This window comes from Lonchura striata, chromosome 1, assembly GCF_046129695.1.
Source record: "Lonchura striata isolate bLonStr1 chromosome 1, bLonStr1.mat, whole genome shotgun sequence".
NCBI classification, from domain to species: Eukaryota; Metazoa; Chordata; class Aves; order Passeriformes; family Estrildidae; genus Lonchura; species Lonchura striata.
In genome coordinates this window covers 127,778,064-127,801,625 of record NC_134603.1, presented here as the reverse complement: position 1 = coordinate 127,801,625, position 23,562 = coordinate 127,778,064, and the positions used below count along the sequence as shown (strand labels likewise).

Sequence of the window (23,562 nt, the reverse complement as noted above, 5' to 3'; positions counted from 1 at the left end):
AAATATCACATAACTGCTATATCAATTTAGGCAACAACAGCCTGTATGTAAAACAATAAAGAGCCCTATAGAGTTAATATTTAATTTTCACTCTACTATGTAGAATAGAAAGACAGAACATATTCAGAATTTACCTGCAAATGAAAGAAGAAAATGTGTTTATTCTTTATAAGGCCCTTCAAAATTAATCTCTATTTGACTGTAACATACTCAGTTTTTTATAAAGTTCTGTATTCTGAGAGAAGTAAATAAAGATAAATATGCCTAATAAAATATTCCAGTAAACAAGCTAAAACAACTTGCCTAAGCACATTTTATACATCATATAGCATTTCTTAAAGACATTTCAACCTATCCCACACAAAATTCTTAATTAGAATGAGGAATATGCAAACTGACAGTCACAAGGACAAACACGTACCCTTAATGATTGATTCAGCTGCATACAGATCCCGCTTGTAGGTCACCTAAAGGACAGACAAGGCTCATGAGATTTAACACAGCAGGAAGGAATGTAAAACCAATAAAACAATGCCCTAGAGGCAATTCTTTACATTTTAAACACTGTAAACAAGTGATATTGTCAATTTCTTAATTTTGGTAAAATATCACTGGCAATTTATGAGAACAGAAGTTGCAGAAACTACTGGAAACTTGAGAAAACCCCTTTTCCAAACACTTAGATCTGCTTAGAACTCATTTGAAATCTAAAAGTATTTTCAGTCCTTTGAAAAATCATTAAAATATTATAATGCCTCTATTTTTTACACTCTAATTTTACTGAAAATAGATTAATTTTTAACAGGACTTGGGAAATAGAATTGACAGCTAGGGATAAATCTTATTATTGTTTTTGTTAATATAGGTGCAATTTTTCAGTAGTGCAATACCACTACTATTAATGAGAGTCCAATTAACCAGTGGGAGTCAGTGAGACTACAAGTAAACAGTGTGAGCTTTCAGAAAATAAACATAAAATTCTTCTTGAAGATATTAATTAGATCAAGTTAGATGAACAATAAGATGCTGAGTATTTACTTTGTACTTGCAAAACACCCTTCATAATTGTCTTTATACCTTCATGATGGCTGAAAGTCACAATAATAGGCTTTGCAAATAAAGTAATGAAAATTAAAGTCAGCATCTACCCAGGACATTAACAGTATTTGCTAGCAGTGTCTTCACAATGACAAGCAGTGACTTGAACTGACACGAGTCTTAAATACTTGCATTCTTTACCGTAAATTCATTTTATGCTAGATAAAATTTTACTGGACTTTCTGATATTTTTTCTCTTGAGTCTGAATAATTTTTTTTCTTTTTGAAATGAACTGAAGTCCACAGCCTTATTGCTGCAAGGTAAATCTTACAGCAGAACACCACTAACAGTCGCCATGTGATTACTTATTTTAACATAAGGATTCTTGTAACAATTTTCCTTTCAATCTCATAAATTAAGCTCTGTATTATCAACAGACAGAGATGAATAACATCTCATGATTTCCCCAATGCATTGTATTATTTTAAAATGAAAACCTAACTTACTTCCCTACAGTTTGTCCTGCAGGAGGAGCAGCCAGAGAATTAATTTATATTGATGAACCTCTGGAGTCTGACTTTACAGTATACAGACATTTACATTTCTACTTACTGTTGGGAAGAATCAATGTCTTGAAATTAGATTTAAGGATAGAGTGAGCAATTGAGTGACTGATTTTGCTGCAAAGTTTCTTTCTACTCACCAGATTCTAGAGGGCCTTTATAATGAACTTTCAGTAAAGTGCAACAGATTATAATCTCAAAACCTTGCAAGAAACAAGTCTAAAGTCTGTTGGAAATGGTCTCACACCCTAACATTTACAGTCCCTTTGAGGTGCAAAAGTATTTTTAAACAGTCTGATCTAAAAAAATGCTAGGTGCAGTCTGCAAGAAAACAACACAGGAGAATAAAAAATTAAGAATAAACCTTTAAAAAATCTCTTCTGAAATTCTGAGACAGACATCAGTAAATGGTTTGTTTTTTAGAGAAATAAATCAATGAAGACCATATTACATGCTTCATTTGTCATTCTTTCATAATCTTTGATCCTATAAGACAATTTCAGACAAAAGCTCCTCTAAGTTTTGTGAAAATTGTGAAGTTCACAGAAAAATCCTTCCAGATAACATCTGCAACCACCCCTTACCAGTTAAGAAGGGAGAGTTTCTCTACACCTCTTTCAAACTGACTAAGGTGCTAAATTCAATTCCATGAATGTCCCCTATTTATAACAGTTGCACAGACCTTGAGCCCAAATTTGTCCACAGCATTATAGAGGCACTTGTAATACCAGAAAATCCCTTTTCTAATTTCATTTGTTTCTCTACCCATGGCTGACATACAATGTCTTAGTATAGAAAGGGAGAAACTTCATTAAACAGAAACACAGTACACCTGTGTATGTGTGCCATCATAACCTTGTTGTATTTGAGGGTAAAGAGTTGTGGTTTTGTATTTAATGTACATTTTTGTAAGTCTGAAGCATCCATCAAACTAAATCAGTTTGAAGAAGACTTCTAAACATCATGTGGAAGTCATTTTGGGGAATAACTTCTAAAACAACATCTTCCTAGGTAGTGAAAACTAGTAGTCTGACAATTAACAAAATAAGGACCACAGAAATACAAACTAGTCTGCTGATTTTTTAGGCTTTATTAAGGCACAATAGATTGTTTATTATACAGAAAAATAGAGATGTTTAATAAGACCCAAAGACAGTGTAAACTTCCTATCCTCTGTGATGCCTACACCACATTCAAAGTCACTGCCTTCCAAGAACAATCCACGAAATATGACCCATACTTCATTTGTTTTTAAAATTAGTTCTTTATATTTGGATGCAATGAAAAGCATACTCTTTATTGAAAATGTTTTCTAAGTAATCCTTATAAATAGATTTCTTCTGATCAATTATATTTTTATTTACGAATCCTTAAATCTTTGTCTGCAAACTTTATCAGACAACTGTTAAATACCTTAGAGACAATAACAGTTTCTGTAGAAACTGGTGAGAATTATCTTTCAAAATATATCAATTATCTAATTTCTCATCTATTTAATAAGAACTAGTACAATTACAGTCATCCTATTTTTAATTAAGATGTCATGCAGTAACAAGTCAAACTTCTGCCAGTTGTACGTTGTATCAGCACTACCATCTTTATCAGCCAAGATTATAGTCTTGTAATAAAGTCTTGAAGTCAATTCAGAAAATAAGTAAATCTCATGTTGGCTGACATTAATTACTTTAATCCCATGACTGCTTATTGATCAAGTTTTGCCTGTAGCAGTGTACCCTTTTGTTTTGTTGATCAATATCAAACTCACAAGGTTCCAATTACTCAAATTCTCATTTTTCATGTGAAAAATATTAATTTTCATTTTGTCCTCTTGAACATCCAGTGATTCAAGATTTTCAGAATGTTATTGATGCAATAAAGAATATCACTAGGCCAAATATTAAAACTCAACACCAATACCTCACATTCACAAAACATGAAAATATTACCTGCTTATAGCAAAGGCAAAACAGTCTTACTTATTAAACATCTTTACTCTTCTGTATAATAAACAATTTTTTGTGCCTTAATAAAGCCTAAAAAATCAGCAGACTAGTTTGTTTTTCTGTGGTCCTTATTTTGTTAATTGTCAGACTACTAGTTTTCACTACCTAGGAAGATGTTGTTTTAGAAGTTATTCCCCAAAATGACTTCCACATGATGTTTAGAAGTCTTCTTCAAACTGATTTAGTTTGATGGATGGTTCAGACTTAGAGAAATGTACATTAAATGCAAAAATACAGTTCTTTACACAAAAAATACAACAAGGTTATGATCACATACATACAAATGTACTGCATTTCAGTTTAACGAAGTTTTTCCCCTCTTATACTACGACATCATACAGAGCTCCTTTGTATGGCATAGTTTTGTAGGATTGTGGTGTTGATAGAGACTATGGTTTTTTTTTTTTGCCATCCTGATCCCAAATATCTTATAAATAGCTATATAATAACTATCCTTAAAATAAAACTTACAAATATGTATAACACTGAAGTCATTTGAATTACTTGGTTGTTTTCACTACAAAAGTAATTTTAATTTCGTAATTTATTCCCAGAAAGTAAAAAAAAAAACTATATCCTGCTTTAGCTCCAACAATTACTTTGAAATGTTACTCTTCCTAATGTACAAGTGCTCAGGTAGAAAAATTAGTGTTAATTCAAGAAGATAATATATACACAGAACATTTTCCCACAGTTTTGAGTTATTTAATGTTATGTAGGTTGTGCACCTCATGCATAAACTGAATTCTTACAAATATCTGATCTGCTCTTTAAAGATTCATGGTCCACATAGGATGAAAGTGGTTTATTAATACTCAAACTATTGACTGCAGTCCTTCTGCTATGCATTCTCTGAAACCTCAAGTGAACAATTATTATTTATTTCAGTTCTTATTTATCTGGATGGAATATCTCTTTGCCTTGTATTGAAAATAGAACACTGGAGCCATTGAGAGAATATCAGTCCTTGGCATATGAAATTTCATTTAGCTCAGCACTAAAAACCCAGCAGAAAATAATAACAATATATTACAAATTACAGTATTATGACAGCTAAGGAAAGAAAATTGTGTTTCTGAGAGCTGACTGGCAACAACAATAGTTCCAAATAATTTCGTAAGCAAGCACCACTTGAGAAAACTGGTAGTCTTCTGCATTTCATGAAACTGCAGATAGAGCATGACTGTTCTTTAATGATACTGCTCCAAGTAACCTGCCAAACACCTTGGCACAGAGTGACCAACACCAGGTGCTATTCAAGAAGGAGCTGTATTGCTCTGTAGGCTCTAAACTGAAATTAGTATTTCCTGCAGAAACAATGTAATATTTTACAGACCTTGTCATTTTTATGTCTTCCACTTTTAATGTCTTTACAAGCCACAGAAGACATCAACAACTTCTAACTACAAAATTAGACAGGGCACAGGATGCGAGAAGGTACTTCAATGGCCTGGCACCAGCATCTTTGTGTTTATGTAAAATATTCACTGCTCTGCACTGCCTGCAGCACAGTGTCTGCACATAAATGGGTGCTCTTGCTACTGTCACACTCTGCACAACACTGTCAACACTGAGACTGTGCTGGGTTGACCTTGGATGGATACCAGGTGCCCATCAAAACTGCTCTGTCATTCCCCTCTTCAAGTGGATAAGGGAAAGAAAATGTAACAAAAAGCTCATGGGTCAAGATATTGGCAGAGAGAGATCATACAATCCAGACTCAACTCAGGGAAATTAGTTTAATTTATTACTAATCAAATCAGAATAGGATAACGAGAAATAAAACCAGATATTAAAACTTCTTCACACCACCCCTCCCTTTTTCCCAGGCTCAACTTTATTCCAATTTTTCCCCACCTCCTCCCCTCCAGTGGCACATGGGGATGGGAAATGGGGGTTGCAGCCAGTTTATCACACAATGTCTCTGCTACTCTTTCCTCCACGGGGAGACTTCCCTTCCCACATGTTATCATTTTCCAAATGTTTACAGGCCTCTTTAAAGTCCAGTGCTACTGCAATGGGTCCTGCATGCTACAAAGTTAACAGCATCAGGATTTTGTTTCATAAACAGTGTTGGAGCGAGACTGACAACAAGTCCCTTTTTAGAACAGAGATATGTACATGTTCAAGTCCAAATGAAACTGGGGACTGGTTACTAGTGCTATTCCTTGGGGCCTGATACTGGGGACAACACTAAGATCTTTATTAATAAGCTGAGAAAGGGGAAATATCCTCAGAAAACTAGTAGATGATAAGAAATGTACAAGTATTCATTCAATATGCTCAAAGGTCCAACAGTAACTTAGAAGGATCCTGAAAGCCTGGAGAAAGTAGCTGAGAGAAACTTTGTGTCTGTAGCAAATATAAATACAGAATCCTGCATCTGGGACAGAACTACCCTGGGCAGCAGCAGTCCATGCTGATGCTGAAATAGAGAACACAGCTTTAGAGAGAAGGACCTTCTGGACAAGCTGAGCATGAGTCAGCAGTGGGGAGCAGTGGAGAAATGGAATCCAACAGGAAGTTGTGCTTATTACAGGTAATATAGGGATTATTCCCCTGTATTTGGCCCTTCAGAGAACACTCCAGAGTACTGTTTTTAGCTTTGTGCTCTCCAGTATAACACAAAGAGAAACAGGAGGAAGCCAGTAGAGGGTTGCTAAGATGGTATGAGAGAAATTGGTTTGCTCAGACCATATTACAGAAGTTGGAAGGTGGGGAAGGGTTAATTAATGGCCATAGTGAAGAATAAACCGGACTTTTCTTGCAGAGCTTTCTGTTGGCCTTTCTTTCTTTCCCAGTGCAAGAGGGAGTAAGGGAAATGTTGATGAAATATTCTGAAAAAAGTCCCCATACAAATTCATTAGAATTGTCTTCCCAGAGAACCAGTGAAATCTCCCTTCTTGGAGATATTCAAAATTTAGCTGGACAAGGCCCTGAACTGCCTAATATAACTAACCTGGTCCCACTTTCAGCAAGGTGTAGGACCAGATGACATCTATCTATTTCACTCAGACTTAATTATTCTATCATTCTAAGCTACATTTATCTGCTGGACATCAGTATCATCTACCGATAACAAAGAACCAGATGAACACTATAATGACCTAAATGAGCATTAGTGGTGTATTTTGCTACCCTTCACATAAGTACCATGCTTTGCAATGCGGACAATTAAATCATCCCAAAAAATTGTGTTATGTAAATATGCATGACATCATCTGTCCCTCAGAAGACTAAATACGAAAACAGACCATATGCTGTTTCAGAAAGACTGTATGTCCCCACAAGGTATCAAAAGAAATTCTGTATGCAATCAATGCACAAGTAAATTTTGCTGTTAAATTGCACAGGAAAATTGCACTGCAGATTCAGGAAACTGCCTTTTTTCCTTAATGAAAGATTTGAAAATGTATAGTTATACTATTAGAAATAATGTCTCATTAGAAGGAAATTTACTGTCAATGACAGATGCAGTGATTTGAGCTGCTTCCAGCTCCTTCAATGTGGTAACAAATAAAATAAAATAAATAAAATAAAATATAAAAATCTTTAAAACTGCTTGACACAACAGCTACTAAAAATTAATAATGTCCCACCATCCAAATCAATGATATGCAATATTTTGAAGTAGAAGGGACATATGCTTTGGCATCTGTACACACAGCTGCTTTGTCATTCATCAGGAACCTACCAGATTACCAGAAAAATTATATGATGTTAAAAAAATTGTAAAGATTTTTTTTTTAAGAGGTCTTAAATATTAAAGTGTTACTGAATGTAATGAACGACTCTAAAAATCAAATTGTTGATAGCCAGGTATTTGGCATGAGAAAAAAAAAAAAAAGTGATGTCCTCACAGGAACAGTGGGGGAAAATAGACAAAAGATATAGAAATAGCAGGAGAAAGCTCATATTATAAAAGAAAATTCTTAGTTTTGGAGATTACAGATTTATAGTTTCACAGATTTGCAGATCATTCAAATACCTAGATGTTTTTCCTATTTGCAGGAAAATGCTGCCTTCATTGATTATCTCAAGTAACACCTGCCCAAGTCTCTTTGCAATAATGAGCTTTAGAAAGAGCTCAGACAAAACCAATTCTGAAAAATGAAATAGAAAAGCCTAAATTCCAATTGAAAACACATCTGAATTTTTATGGTAATATGCAAATGTTATTAATTTTAAATTACATATATAGAACTGGATATTATTATTGTCTTTACCTTCCAGAGGTCAGCTGTTCCTTCAACAAGTCTGGCATTTGTTTTACAGTATTTCAGAGCCAGATGCAAACATTCAGTTCCATAATCCAGGTCGTAGTCTGTACACTGCAGTAATTAAAAAAAAATATCCTAAATTAGTCTTAGATACCTCTAAGCAATAACACATTTTCTTTCATTAATGAAACCTTACATCTTAACAGTCCTATCCACAGTAATACATCTGTATTAGGCACACAGGTTCAGCATGGATCAGAAATAAAACCGTTCCAAGAAGCTTATGCCAAATTGTGGCTATTTAGCAAAGTCCTACAGAAGTAAATAAACACTTTATAAGCAGAGATTAATTCAGTTAGGTGCTGCAAGCATCTTGCTAAACCTTTACATTGTTAAATAAATGAATGAGAAGTTACATGTATAAAAAAATTCTTGATGGAGTTGAGAGATGCTTCACCAATAGACACCACTGACCTTCAGTGACAAACCTTTAGAGTACGGGAACATTTAATAGATGTAGAAACATGACTCTTCAAGTGCTGTTTTGGTTATTGCAGCATCACAAAAGGGATGGTAGTAACTAAGAACTTCTGTATTTCTTATGTGATTCCCTCTATCTTTTTCTCCAGTTATCTGCATAGAAAATAGCAGTCCCATGCTGCCCCATGATCCTTATAGATTAAAAAAAAAAAAAAAACAAAACCACATACCAAACAAAGGTTTATCTACCTTTTAGTCATCTAGAAAAGATATTATTCTCATAACACACCCTTTCCAAGCAGTTTGGCTTCCTATTGATACTGATTATAAGAACCTCAATAATGAAAAACGGAGTAGGGAGAAGAATCTTCTGAGCCAAAACATAGGTAGAAAAGTAGGAACTGGGAGCTAAACAGTCAGGACTACCTCAAGATGAAATAGCCTAAGATAAGAAAGTCCTACTGTATTTCCATATTTCTAAATTATTAGTCTATCCAGAAACACAAATACCATGTAACGAGGATAACTTAAGATAGCATCTTTTATTTAAAAATTGAGGTATTTGAGAAGATCACTGGCTGGCTAACACACTATCCAGTCTCTATTTCAGAGTGAATTGTCAACAATAAGTAAGAAAGAACACGGCAATAATATGTTCTTACTTTCCCAAAATGCTCCCTTTGCCTCCTATAAAGCCATTATTCTGGCTTCAGAAATCCCTATAATAAAAAGTCCCTGAGGGACACACTGAACCAGAAGTGACTGCCTTAACAGCATTCAGCGAATTACAGGAAAACTAAATTTACCCAATTATTTTTTGAATAGCAGTATTTTTTAGCAGCTAGACCAGGGAGTATCTCGTTCATCACTCTTTTCATCACATACTCTGTTATTCTGAGAGAAAAACCACCTTCTCAACCCTTCAAAATACTCCACCACATTTCTTCTCACATTTTTCCACAAATAAAGAGATCAATATCTATTCAGTTATTTCATGTGTGGAAACTACTTCAAAACTTTCATCAACCCTTTGACCCTCCATTTATCTGCACTCACCTATGAATATTATCATAATATTTTTCTACAAATCTTCTCAGCCCTCATCTCTACTATGCAGAAAAAAAAATGTGCACTTCCACTTCCTGTTTCAAATTATTTATGAACAGTATAACTGCAGTGGTCTCAGTACACACCATCATGAAACTCCAATGGAGATTTTCTGTATGAAAACTGGTCATGCACTTGACCTTGTTTCTTATCTTTTAACAAATAATCTGCTCTGGTAAATCCTTTCTCTTATCCCAAATCTTTAAGTTTCTTTCAAGTGTCTTCAGTAAAAGCTTCTGTGAAACATTTTATTAATGCACTTAGGTTGTTATCACCTCAAACAAGATGCCAGTGAAGTCCTTAAAGAATTGCAATTAGCTCTGTAAGACATAAGCTTTCCTTTACAAACAATTCCCCTGACAAATTTAACTATGTGTCTACAAATTCATGTTCCAAAGATACTGTGCTCTGTAATTTCCAGTCCCTTCCAGGATTCGAGAAATCAAAATTGTCAAGCATGTAAAAATTTCAGTGGACTAAAGAAGAACCAAAAGAGAATACTGCAATACAACCTGTCATTCTTTTTATTAACGTCCTGAAGAAGTTTATTAAAACAGATGAAGAAAATTTTTAGTTTCTATTCCTGTTTTATAATATATCAGTGAAATTCAAGGGATTCATTGGTATTACAAATCTGAATTGCAACACTCATACACACAGACATCCTAGAAAAAAAACCATAGCTATCACTTTTATATTATTTAAATCAGTGAATTCCATCATTTTAGTTTGTCAGACAACTTAGAAAAGTGCTTTAAATGTTATTGTTCTTTACAGATTTTTAGCTTGAGTTACAAAACAAAATGGACACAAGAACATAGAGTAACATAAAAAGGAAAGGAATTCAAAAATCCGCTTTGGAACATTTTTATATTAAGCAGAAATTTAAATAAACAGAATACAAAAAAGGCCAGTAAAGAAGATAAAGGAATAGGGAACTCTATCTCAAAAGTACGTAAAAATGCAGTCAGCCCTCAAGTAAAGAAGTACAGGGTTAAAGTACCAGTAAAACCAGAAATGGCCTAGAAACTTTCAAGTCTAAATATTTATTAGCAAAATGTTTCCTTCTTTCATTTTGTTTTAAAGGAAAATTTTCTGGTAGAACACAAACAATTTGCCACAAATGTAAATAACACACATATTAAAAATATCCATATATTTTTATTTTTGCTTCAGAATGGAAGAGAAAAATTCAGGAATAAATTTAGCTGTGAAAGAATTTACTTTAAAACATAACTTTTAAAAATATATGGGTAATTGATGCAACAAGGACAAACTAAGCAATTCTAACTTTTTAGCAAGGTATTAATCACAGATAATTAGTAGGGAGTGAAGAAGTTCCATAAATGGGCTAAGGCATCTTGAGAGTATTGCTTGCTTCAAGGGATGAAATATGACACAAAGCAAAGTAATAATTAAAAACATATTTCACTAACACTTGTATATCATGACATTTACCACTCTAATTATCTGTAATTGTTTCAACCTAAACATATTGTCAGAGTGTACTGTTCTCCAAGCCTGATACACTGATGTCAGAGGAGAACAATGAAATGAAGTAGCAGCACAAGGCCAGCTGTTTATATACCATCTCATGCTAAACATCTTCACATGTGAAATTTCAAATCCATATTTAAAGTGCATAATTCTAAAACTTCTATACTGCCTTAAGAAATTCAGTTAACAAATAAAGCATTATTAGAGAGCACCCATAAAAAAAGTCCTGCATCAGGCACAGCATGGCCATCCAGGGTTTGTCCTGCTCTGCTCTGCACTGAGGCAGCCTCAACTCGAGTGCTAGGGGCAGTGTTAGGGTGCCTTAGTATAAGAAAGACACAAAACTATTAAGGAGTGTCCAAAGGAAGGCAACAAAGATGCTCAAGCACCTTGAGGGGGAGCCATATGAGGAGTGGCTGAGGTCACTTGGTCTGTTCAGCCTGAAGAACAGGAGACCGAGGGGAAATCTCATTGCAGTTACAACTTCCTTACATGAGGAAAGGTGATCAGTGACAAGACCCAAAGGAAGCTGTATCAGTGGAGGTTTACGTTGGATAGTAGGAAGCAGTTCTTCATCCAGAGGGAAGGAGCAGGCTCCCCAAGGAAGTGATCCAGCACCAAGCCTGGCAGAGTTCAAGAAACATTTGGACAATGCTCTTAGATGGTGGGACTACTGGGAACGTCCTCTGAAGGGCAAGGAGTTGGATTCAGTGATCCTTATGGTCCCTTCCAACACAGGATATTCTAAGATTCTACAAGAGTTCCAGAATATTTGTGAAGAAAATTCTTACTGACCCAAGTATACAACCGTTCTCATTCTACATCTTCTGTATGTAATTCAGTGTACATCTAGACTCAATTAACAATACAAAAATGTGTTTAAAACTTTTACTCTTTCTAAAGCCCCTTTACTACTGAAAGCCTTTTTAACATAAGTTTGACAGTGTACAGTTAACTGAACTTGACATGCACACATAGCTTTGTGAAACAATAGACATAGTTTAAGTTTCAGACCACAGACTTGAAATGATGGAAACAGCTGGAAATACTGGCACAAAACATATCCACAAAAGAAAGAAAACATAATAGTTTAGCTCTTTAAATGACACAGAAGGAAATATGTTACTTAAAAATGCTTTTGTATTTTTAAATATTCAAAGGCATTCTAGTAGGTAGTTTTGAGGACACTTTTTTGTGGGTACTATTTTTTGTTTCTTTTCCAAGAGTTGATGTTTGAATAAAGTGCTACAAGTGGAACGAGATACAGATTTTAGCATTACACAGTCTTCTTCTTCTTCCCCTCAAATTTGTTTGAACACATTTTGAAAAATACTACTACTTCTTAAAATGCAAGGTGTAAACATAGAATAAGAGGTTAGAGAAAAGAGCAGCTATGCAGCCTGTGTCTCCCTACTATATACTAACAGTCCATATGCTTACTTCTTTCCAAAAAAATACTTTGAACACTAATTTACTGTATCTTTATATGGGAATTGGCAACCCTACAACAGAACCAGCACAGATTTAAAAAAAAGGTTCAATACAGGACTGTTATTTTCTTATATTTTCATCATTCCTTAGTTCACAATGACACAAAACAATATTCTTTAATGCATGAACTGAAAGAAAATTTTCAGATATGTTTCTTTATACAGGTATCTTTAAAGCCTGTGTAGAGCCAGCATTTACACTTCTGTAATCCTTGACTGTGTAAACCTTAGCACTTTTTCCACTGTCAGCAGCATCTCCATTTTACCAACCCTTGATCCATTCAGTAACAATATCAGAACACTTGCATTTAAAATGCATAACTAATCAACAATAGCAGAGCTTTAGGATTTTTGCAGATCCTGGCAAATCAAGTTTCCACTGCTGAAATGCCAGGGCACATCATGAACAATTAGCATCAGGAACATTTTACTGAGTTAAGAAAAGTAGGAACAAGCTCTCACTGAACCTGAATTGGCCTATTTTTATCATATTTCATAAAGATATTTTTTGCCACACACATTACCACTGAAACCAAAAAAATGCTGAACCCAACAGTGGATTTGCAGCAAATACTCAGCCTACATCAATATGCCAGAGCTAAATGAGAGACAGCAGAAGCAGCAAACAGAAGGAGTAAACATGAATGAGGAAACACTGAGATCAACGTAAAACCAGATTATCTCATCTCTGAAACTATTTTTACTGTATTTAATTAAAACTACTGTGTCAAACATCCAGATGCAATAGTAGTGAAGAGAACAAAGATACACAAACTTACTCCCTAACAGGATCATCCAAACCTCTTTTTATATAGACCTGTATCTATATCCCAAAACCTTTCAGTGCAGTAACTGAAAGTGCCTTTTCCATACATGCCATGATTTCCTGGCAATCTGCCATTAGACCCCAAACACTTCCTGATTGCTCATTGCAATATTCTGGTACTCATGTTGCTTCCAAGTACACTAAATACATACACACACCCATATTTTAGTTACAACATGAAGAAATAAGAAAATGGCAATAATCTATGGACAAGAATAGTAGTCAAAACACTGTGTTAGGACTTATTGTTTACACTTTTTAAATTATCTTGTAAATTGGAAAAATACTTGGGAAAGAATTATTGGACAAGACAAAGACAAGAAAAATCTTGCCCTAATGTAGAAAATACAGATTATTTAGATTATTCTAAGAATATTTGAAGAAGTGATTGTTCACATTCTCCCAATAAAGAGATTTCTAAATACATCACATTATAAAATTAAGAAACCAACAGATCATTTAATCAAGGTTGGAAGCAAAGGTGAGGCAAATTCAGACCAAGCTAAAATGCATATTTAAATTTTAATTTTTTTTTAAGATTATTCACTCTTGTAACAATTTACTTCAGAAAAATCACTTATTGAATTATGCAAGATCATAAATGGTCCTTTTCATTGCCTTTCAATACAACAAACTGTGAATAACAAGAGATTAAAACCTCTAGCTTCACTACTTTGTCTCCTTTGTTACTATCTCAGAACAAGCAGCAGATGACAATTTAGATGGGTGGTCTCCCATACAAGGGGTACCAGGATCCTCACTCAGTATTCAGCATTTTCTGAGCCTGTGCCAAACAGGTTATTCTCATGGATACAGGACACTTACCAGGGTAAATCCAGTAACACAACAGTATTCTCATAATCCAATCTAACTTCCAACTTGAATATTTGCATTGTGTCTCATTAACATATACCTTCCCAATTATATCTGAAGACAAAATGCCTTTTCACTGCCATAGAGATGCCAAATTTCACCCATGGAGTGGAAGCTTTGCACCACCGCAGCAAATAGTTCCAAGAGCTAATATGTGAATTTGCAAAGTTCTTTGAGATCCTACAGGATGAGGAGTGACATAAAATGGATTTCATTATCCCATTAGCAAAAACTCTTTTTTTTTCTTGTGCAAGGCATTAGAATCTCTCCAAACATTCCTGTGGCAGAATTTAATTAGGGCAAGGTGGGGATTCAGACAATATCCTGGCTCTACCATTACGCCAAAGAACTAATCAAATACAGAGCTATCTAAACTAGTATAGTTTCCTCCAGACCACCAATCTAGCTTCACTTTTTGAATAAAATAAAGCATTACTAACAAAATTTCTTTTAGCACATTTACCCTGAAAATTATTCGTTAGAATTGGGTAGGCTTTAAGGATAGGAAAAATTATTTATTCCTCACTGCTTCTCAGGGCAAAGTTGTCAGGGTAAAAAAATGCCAGATGAAAATAGATGCCTTTGGAAAATATCTCAGAGCTACAACCTGCAGACTATACAAATTAGGATATTCATTTAGGTGAGGTTGACAGCACTGTAGTTAAACAACAGTCTGCATGCATTAGCCTGACAATGAACAGAGAAAGGCAAAACCTCTGCAAAACTGCCTTATTAAAAAATTAGCGCCATAGCAATTTTGCATCAAAACAAGAAAAAAATTACCAGATTTCAGCCTGCATAAAAATGGAACAGAACTCGGGTTCTGTTGAAGTTCCAAATAAATATTTTTTTTAATGTGGCTGAAATAAGCCATAAAATCAAAGCTGAAATGGACCACAATGAAAGGGTGCTATTACTAATGCAAAATTTCTCATGTAGGAAGAAACAGATTATCTTCTAACATTAAGGAGTACACAGATTTCCTTGTCAAACCATCATATGTAAAATCCTAATGACTATGAAAAACCAGAAAGGCTTCCTTTTGTTAGATAATTTCATATGCTTAGACTGTTCATTGAAAAAGTCACAGATATTTGCCATCTTCATAGAAGTACTACACCAATAATTAAAACTAGGGTTAGGAATTTCAGAAAACTATTTAGCTGAGTATCCAGCTTACTTGGATCAACCAAGTAGGCAGTTACACTAAAACTGTAATTACCTGTTATATAAGCCTTTAGGACTCCATACAAGGAAGAATATTGGTTTGTAGTATTGTCTTCATATAAATCATACTACAAGATTAATATTAGTCTAGCCAGCTCCTTCCTAATTCACAAATCACTTATTGATTCAGCATTTCAGAATACCTTTAATGAGAAGGAAGACTACCTACGGACACAAACTGGAATGCAGAATTAGGACAAATATAATAACGGTGCCACACGGCATATATAAGACCTGAACATATAACTATAAACTACAAAAGTAAAGTGAGTCACCAGAGTCTGGGGATGTGGAAAAGGAACTGGATGAACACACAGAGCATACAGAAACTGCAAAATCCATTTGAATAAGAATTATTTGAATATGGTTAAATGATCATCCTTACAGCACAATACACTTAATAAAAGATTCCTGACACTTTTTTTAAAGAGACAAAGGCCAAGAAACAACCCAACACAACTTATAATAAACCATATATATTTTATGCAATATTTGTCATATGTTTCAAACAATGATGATCTCTTTTTCAGTGCTTTTACACTACAAAAATTAACAGCTCTGACCCATACCACTAACTCAGGATGGAATACAATCAGACAAAAATTTATCCCCAGCTGAATGCTTACAGAAGATAAAATATTAAGTTGGTCAACCTTGGTGACAACTTACATGCCTTGATATACACAAAGTTTTATGTTTGGTGAACGTTAAAAATAAAGGTTGAGGTGCCTTGAAGATTCAGATATCTTTAGTCTTGGCAAGGGGATGAGCAATATATTTTTCAGGATTCCAGCACTAGAATTAAATGCCCAAATTCTGTCTCATTTATATCTTGATCCTTCAGTCCTTTCTCTGAATCTGACCCTTTCTCCCAAAGTTGCCAAGGTTTTAGTCAACAATTTGTCACTATCGTTCATCTAATCGCTTGCTGCTCCTGGCAATAATAATTTGACAGACATTGATGTTTTTAACTAAGAACGAAGCCACAAGAAAATCCCCAATCAGTCTAGACATTTTGCCTCGAAGGACTTTGCCTGACCTACGCCAAAATATTGCTAAACTGCTACAGCTGACTGCACTTCCCTGCTACAGAGGATACTAAAATGCTTCACACATGTTTGAAAAAGAATCCCAGTAATGTTGTGCCCTTTCAAAAAGTACTTTAGAGTTTACAAAATCCACATGGAATACACTCCCTATTATTTACATACAGAAAAGACAATACTTTGAGCAAATACTTTTACAATGGCCCTAACAATAGCCAACTTCCTTTCTTAGTCTTGCAAGATCTTCCCTGAAGAAGATTCCCCCTTTTTAGGGGGTTTGTTAGAGGAGAACCATTTTAGAATTTCCTTTTCTTCTCCTAATGACCAGGTTGGACAGTTCAGTTCGCAGACTATCTCTTTTCCCCATCTCCACCCAATCTGTGGACATCTTACAATGATTTTTTTGGGGAGTGGAAGAACATCTGCCTCCCAGAATTCAGCATCAAAGTATGTGAATGATTCTCTCTAACACACTATTGTTTTGTATCTTGTCATTACTATGTTTATATATAGCTGTTCTCTCCTATGCAGGCAGATGTTGTAATGGCCCGTAAGTAAAAGCAACTGCTTAATATTTAAAGAGTGGTCAGTGTTGGCTATGAACAGATACACTAATTTAGTATAGTAGCAAAAAGTACTACATATTTTCTACACGGGTTAGATAGAATCCCTAAGTTCACTCTGATCTGTGTGGATAGCTGTAAGGCGGTTACAGACATGAATCAGAGAAATGTCTCTAAACATGTTGAAGCTCATTCTCCTTAGCTGAGTATTCCTGCTTCCTGTCCCTATTTTTTTTTTTTACTTCAGCTTCACTGTTCTGATTAGCTAAATATAAACTTCCATGCTCTGCATAAGGTTTACTATCAATGGAAGATTAAACTAACTATATATGTAATACAAACACCCCACCGCCCCAAAAAGCGTGTCATTCTTGCAATAAATTTCCACAGGTATAGCAGATCTTGAGGAAATTGTAAGATAATGTATAAATGATCAGCAGGGGAAAAAAAGTACATTTTTAAAATAACATTCTTAAAAAGCTATCCCTTAATTTTGAGTTAGTGATCAGACTTTGCCATACCACTCACATATGAAGGATTCCTGCAGAATAGCATTCTAACTTCTCCTGCTCCTTTTTCAGCTGTTTGTAGCTATTCCCTCTCACAAGGTTCTTGGCTTTCCTGGACTGGTGGCATTGGTGAGCAACTCTCTGGTATTCCCCACATTCATGCTGACAACTCCTTAACCATTGTATCATCTTACCAGGGCTACTTGTTCACATATCTGTATAGAAGCTGGTTAGAATCTCCTACCCACCACTCCTCTTCTGCTTCCATTTTTGGTTGTTTCTCTTCCAAATCATGAAAGAGTAAAGCTTTTTAAATGTTCCTGTTGCCTTTCTTGCTTTAGCAGATATATTTAAAGTGTTCAATGCCTTGAGTATTTCAGCCTTTACATATTGTGGTTGCATTCCTTGCACAGAACACACGACAGGACACAACAAGATGTTTTGTGTTAGAGACAAAAAAAAACCCTTTGAGATCTTTCTGCATTTCACAATATGTCAAAAACAAGTATTACAAAAGTCATTCTCAGCCTATTCAGATTAAAGGAAAATGGTAGTCTACCTGACTTCCTGATACTCTTATTCTTTTAAAAGGTACTGCTCCAGGGAACACTTGACTTCTGGTAAGTGAAATCTTTCCCCCACCCACCTCCTCCCAGGCTTGCAGGATCATACTCCACATTTGTTCCTATTTAAATTAAGAAGTGGAACAGAAATATGAAACTACCTTAAGCAAAAATGAACAAGTCTGGTCTAAGGAATCTATTCCTTATATGCTATTTTTGGAAAGGATGGATTTTCAATTAAGACATAAACTTTCCTGATTTTCCTTGGGATTGATAAAAATAGAAAAGAAACAGGTATTTTTAAAGATCAGGAATTTGTTATTAACGTAACACAAAAAAAAAAATTTAAAAATTCAGTTGGCTGATTTTGTCCCAGATAGTTCAGAACTGAAATAAGTAATGGATTCTGTCATTATTTTACAACTTTTTCCAGAGGTTTTACTAGTTATTAGAGATTTGTGGTTTTGGTTTTAAATTTTTTAATTTGTCCTTTTACTGTGGTTCATAACATCATGCAGGAAAATGGAGCCCACAAATTAGTACACATGAGAACTATGAGTATTGATACAACATCACATTTATCCCCTTAACAAATTTATACATCCTTTTACCTAAAAACCCAAGGAAAACCCCTGGCTAACATAAAGCCTCCCACCTGCAAGACCCCCACACACAATAAATACAGTTCTTTCTCCCCTTGCAGTTGTTTGCATTGGTCACTTGTCTACTCTGAGCCAGATACACATTGTACAAATAAAAGTTGTAACTTGATAAATTTTATAAATCTTAGAAATTGCATATATTTGAAAGTTGACAGATTTGAAGTCAGAAGTCTTGACATCATAACAGTTAAATCAGAAAGTAATACATATCTGAAAAAAGATCTGTTTGGAACACATGTTTTAGGCAACAGGGAAGATGTAAGACTGAAATAAATTAAATGCATCACAATGAAATGCAGATGAACAACCTGGCTGAATTCCTCAAAATCTGTCCTGGATTTTCGGCACCAAATGTAAAGGGGACTCCTTTTTAAGATACTATTGTTAAATCAATCTTTGATATTTGTACATAAAATTAATTAGAGGAGATTCAATAGGGCATCATTTCTTATTTGAGCTAGAAATGGAAAATGTTTTCTAAGGAAATTACTTAATTTGGTAAAGATCATACAGATATATTTTTTCATATGTTAATACCTTGCTCCATTCTAGTTCTAGATAAATTTAAAACAGCAATCAAAGGAGAAGGACCTCTAGTCTGCTCTTCCCATATTGCTACCAGACAAGAAGAGACAAAAAAGAAAAAGACTGCTGATAGCAAATTTGTAAGGGTCAGATAACTGACCCTTAACTGAATTTCACAACTTTGTGGTAAATATATTTAGAGATCATACATTCACAAACACATCTGGAAGTCAACACTCTAAACTTATCTACTCACATGTGATGGTGCATTTACATAGAGATGGAGTTTGAAAGCAGTATTCCACATTACCTACAGTGTAAATTAAAAGCCTGTGTTACTTGAAACACTAATTCAAATGGATGGTTTCTTTCCAAGGAATGCATATTTGACTGTTGTTTTTCCTCACACAGTTGTTGCATAAAGGTCACAATTGTATAAAATACACAGACATGGGATCATAATCCCAGGCAGAGTTGGCCAAAACAAATTCCATTCCCAGCTTCGTGAATTACTTGCAACATGAGTAACAAAATTATTTTATCTTCTTTGTTCATCTGTACAATGGCACTTACCTTCACCAGGCTATGGGAATTGATTATGGATACATTAATATTTAGAAAGTATCACAAGCTGTATCCATTCCTACAAAAATCTGTCCTACAGTAGCTTGACTAGGTTTTTCAGGACAACGATTATCTGTCTTTTTTTATTTGTTTGTACAGTTCCCAGAACAATAGGGTCTTAATCCTTGACTTGGACAGCTAGACACCATTGAAACATAAATTATTAGGAAACAATATGAGTTGAGAGATTTTAGCAAAGTGTCATACTTCCCAAGGGTCCAAGCATAGAGCATTAAAATGACCAGAATTCAGCCAAAGCAAAGGAAACTGGGGACAAGAAACCATAGCCTTGGTTGCTTCTAACAACTTTGGTGGCTTGTTCTTGAAAGAGCAGGGATACAAAAAAGAAGACTGATGGAATGCATATGTGAGAAAAAAAAACTATTCAGAGGAGTGTAGGAACTGCAAATATAGTTGTCTTTTGAGTGAGGCATTTAGGAAAAGAGCTTTTTATGTATTTGCCAGTATTTGCAAATTATAAGCAAACACAGTAGAAAAAGTACTGGGTTGTTTGCGGGGTGGAGGGGAAGGTGGTTGCAAGAAACAGCACACAAACATGAAATTTGCCAAAAGAGACACATCGAAAAGGGTTGTATAACCAACAGTAGCAGTTGTCTCTTGAGATGTGTTCTTATGCACATAGGGGATACATTTCTTATGAGTATACCCACTACATTCAAGGTAGAATGTCAGAAGTATTAGATGTGTGTAATATACTAAGAACAATCTCCTGCCTCCTGTCATAAGCAAAAAGGTTGAAGCCAGTCCAATCACTTGAGTAGCTCTTCATTTTGGATAGTCTTTCATCTTCAGCATTTAATATCTTCAAGTATCAAGCATAAAGGGTATGACATAGAATTTGTGCCAACATTTCTAAGGAAAATAATTACTGAACAATTAAGTAACAGCTTCTTCATTGCCTGTCCTCACGTTTTGCTGTTATTAGTGACTTCTAAGCTTTGTACTCTCTGAAAGTGAGTTTCAGAATCTTGGGCTTGTTTAGAATTGAAAGACTGATGGGAAGTATGACTGTCAGCATGAACATGAAAAATAATTCCTTCCAAGTGACAAATGAAGAAATGCTCTGCTTCCATTCAGTCTGAAAGATACCTGGACAGGCAATTTCCACAAGGTGATGAATGAAAAGGAAGTAGTGCTGAGACAAAAGGCTGGAATGTTTCCAGTAAACTGTGAATGAAGGGTGGGGCAAAGGAAAACAGTCTTCAGGGCAAATTAAGGCAAAAGAGTCAGGGTTTAACACAACTTTAATTTTCCTGAATAAAATTAATTTCAAAGCAATATATTAGGAAAAAAATGAAAAATTACAACAGAGACAAGTAAACATTATTTTCAGCCACTAATCAAAGTATGTATAATACACATGCAACAAGAAACAGAATAAACATTTACCTAGATGTAGCAAGTTATATTATCTCAGTATTTTAGAACAGCCCGTATTCCCCTTAATTACTACAAAATGTCATTATTACACTGTGCATCCATAATCCTTTGATACTATCAGTCAACAATACATACTTTATACAGACACCTAACCTGAAACATATAAACCCACTCATTTAAGTAATATATTAAATGCACAATAAAAAATAAAGCAAATTTGTCTTTCCAGCCATTGAGACCCATCACCCCCTCTCATATTTAAAAATTAACTAATCAAACAATTAAATAAATTAGAATGATAAGACATTTTTAAAATACTCAGAAGTAATATGCATACAGTTTGATGTAATCTGAAACAGGTGATAAGCTTTATTCTTGAAAGAAGAGAAATAAAGTTCTCTTTTTTTTTTTTTTTTTTTTTAACTGAAGTATGGAAAAAAGGTCTTAGAAAGCCTTAATATCTTACCTGTTGGTATGCTTCATAGATTATATCAAACAAGAAAGCCTGAGGCATTTCACTTGCTCTGTACCTGGCACGTTCCAGTGAGTGGTCCAAGCAGCCATCAGCAGCAGAGGCAATAACAGTAGAAACTAAAGGACGAATTGCTCCTGCTGCCTGTGGAACAAAACACAACAAGAGACCAAAATGTTATCAGTATTAATTTATACTACAAAGCTTTAGTCAAAAAAGCTTGAAAATTCTTTTTTCCTTCTTTATCTTTTCTATTCCTCATAATCCATAAGTCACACTACTTAGTCTGTATGAGACTTTCAAGATTAATGTAGCAATGGAAGATTGTATAAGAACACTTCAAGGGACAATTTACCAAAAAAAGAAAGAAATCTTAAGTTCCTTCATGAACATCTACTGCAAATACATGCACAGATCTAAGATGTTCATTCTTCAGACTTTCTTCTTTATACATTGTAGGCGGTTTCTGTGAGGACAGGTCTAGGCCTACTCAGATAGCGAACAGCAGCAGACACATCTGAGAAGTCTTGACAATTCACAACATCTATTGCTCTCCTAGATCTCAGTTTGATCTAAACAGATCTGAATTTATCAGAACTAAGCTACAAGGAAAGTTTCAAAAAACTGAGCTTCTTCCTCTGTGTTGAATTCACCCTGTGAAATACTGAGTACCAACACTTACCAGTGAAATCAGAGGGAACACAGCAGATACATCTGCAAGTACTCAATATCCAGCAGCACTGTGCTGCAGAACAGATATTTAAATGCCTATATTTCAGTTTCAGTTTTGCTTAGGTTTGAAACCAATTAAACATATACCTTTTATTTTTTCATCAATATATAGTATTAAAGATCTGTTACATCTCTGAAACAGAACTCTCCTATGTGGCTCTAGGCATTTTGATAGCAGAAAGTTATGCACACTTCATCAGTAACTTATCAAATGTTCACAAGCTTTGTATGTAGCTTAAGACAATTGGAACAACAGTGGTCCATACAATAATGAAGAAAATAATGCAATGGCAGAACACTGCTTACCAAGTCACAGGGCAAAAAAGCATGCTCTCCATCAATGTTAACCACTGAGAACAGCAAATTCACACTATATTGCTTATTATGAATTTTTAAGATAAATGAAAAAATAATAATTTATGCTATTTGAAAATACATGGAATTATCCAACACCTTAAAATAGCATACCTAGAAAATCATTCCCAGTGTTGAATTCTGACACTTTACTGCAGCCACAGATTTTCTGAGGTTTAGTGAATTTTGATACAGAAAAAAACAGATCACTTATCACATATGAACAATTTTACTTATCACTGTTGGCAAATCCTGCCATAATACGAGTCCTGTCCATTCTTAGATTTCTGACCTCAGATAATCATAAAATGCCAGAAAAAGACAAAAAAGGTTTTGCCCTCTCAGAAGAGAAAGAACAAGCTCTCTTCCCTCCCCCTTTTACACTACTAAACAATAAACAAAGGTGAATGCAGTTAGCATGTTGAGCACTTTATGAACTCCAAACTACAGTTTCACAGTTCATTTTTTTTTACAGAATGAATACAGAGATGTGAACCAATTTCTCATGCCCAAAAAGTTTTGATATGCATGACCAACCAGGGCAGGGTGAAGGAAGAGAAAAGATTCAAAAGATACATGTAAGAAGAGAAACTACTTTCTCAAAACCTGAAAAGCACTCTTTCTTTCTATGGAAAGAGATACCTATACAAAAACTACATGGAGCAAAACACTATCATCCAAAGGCAAAATGTGATACAGAAAGGTCAGTAAAAAACATGCTATCACACAAGAACTGTCTGTAAAGAATCTCAAGAAGTCATCTAGGCCACCTTTCTGTCCTAGCTA

General features: G+C 34.7%; 1 protein-coding gene across 1 annotated transcript in view; it reads right to left on the bottom strand.

Moving 5' to 3' along the window:
• Positions 1–23,562, bottom strand: part of CRPPA (CDP-L-ribitol pyrophosphorylase A) — a 109,014-nt gene that overhangs the window by 62,562 nt on the left and 22,890 nt on the right. The window contains exons 3-5 of the mRNA XM_021538312.3: positions 21,685–21,834; positions 7,832–7,936; positions 422–467 (exon numbers count right to left, since the gene is read on the bottom strand). Coding sequence (XP_021393987.3) covers positions 422–467; positions 7,832–7,936; positions 21,685–21,834 — 301 coding nt within the window. The remainder of the gene's footprint in view (positions 1–421; positions 468–7,831; positions 7,937–21,684; positions 21,835–23,562) is intronic.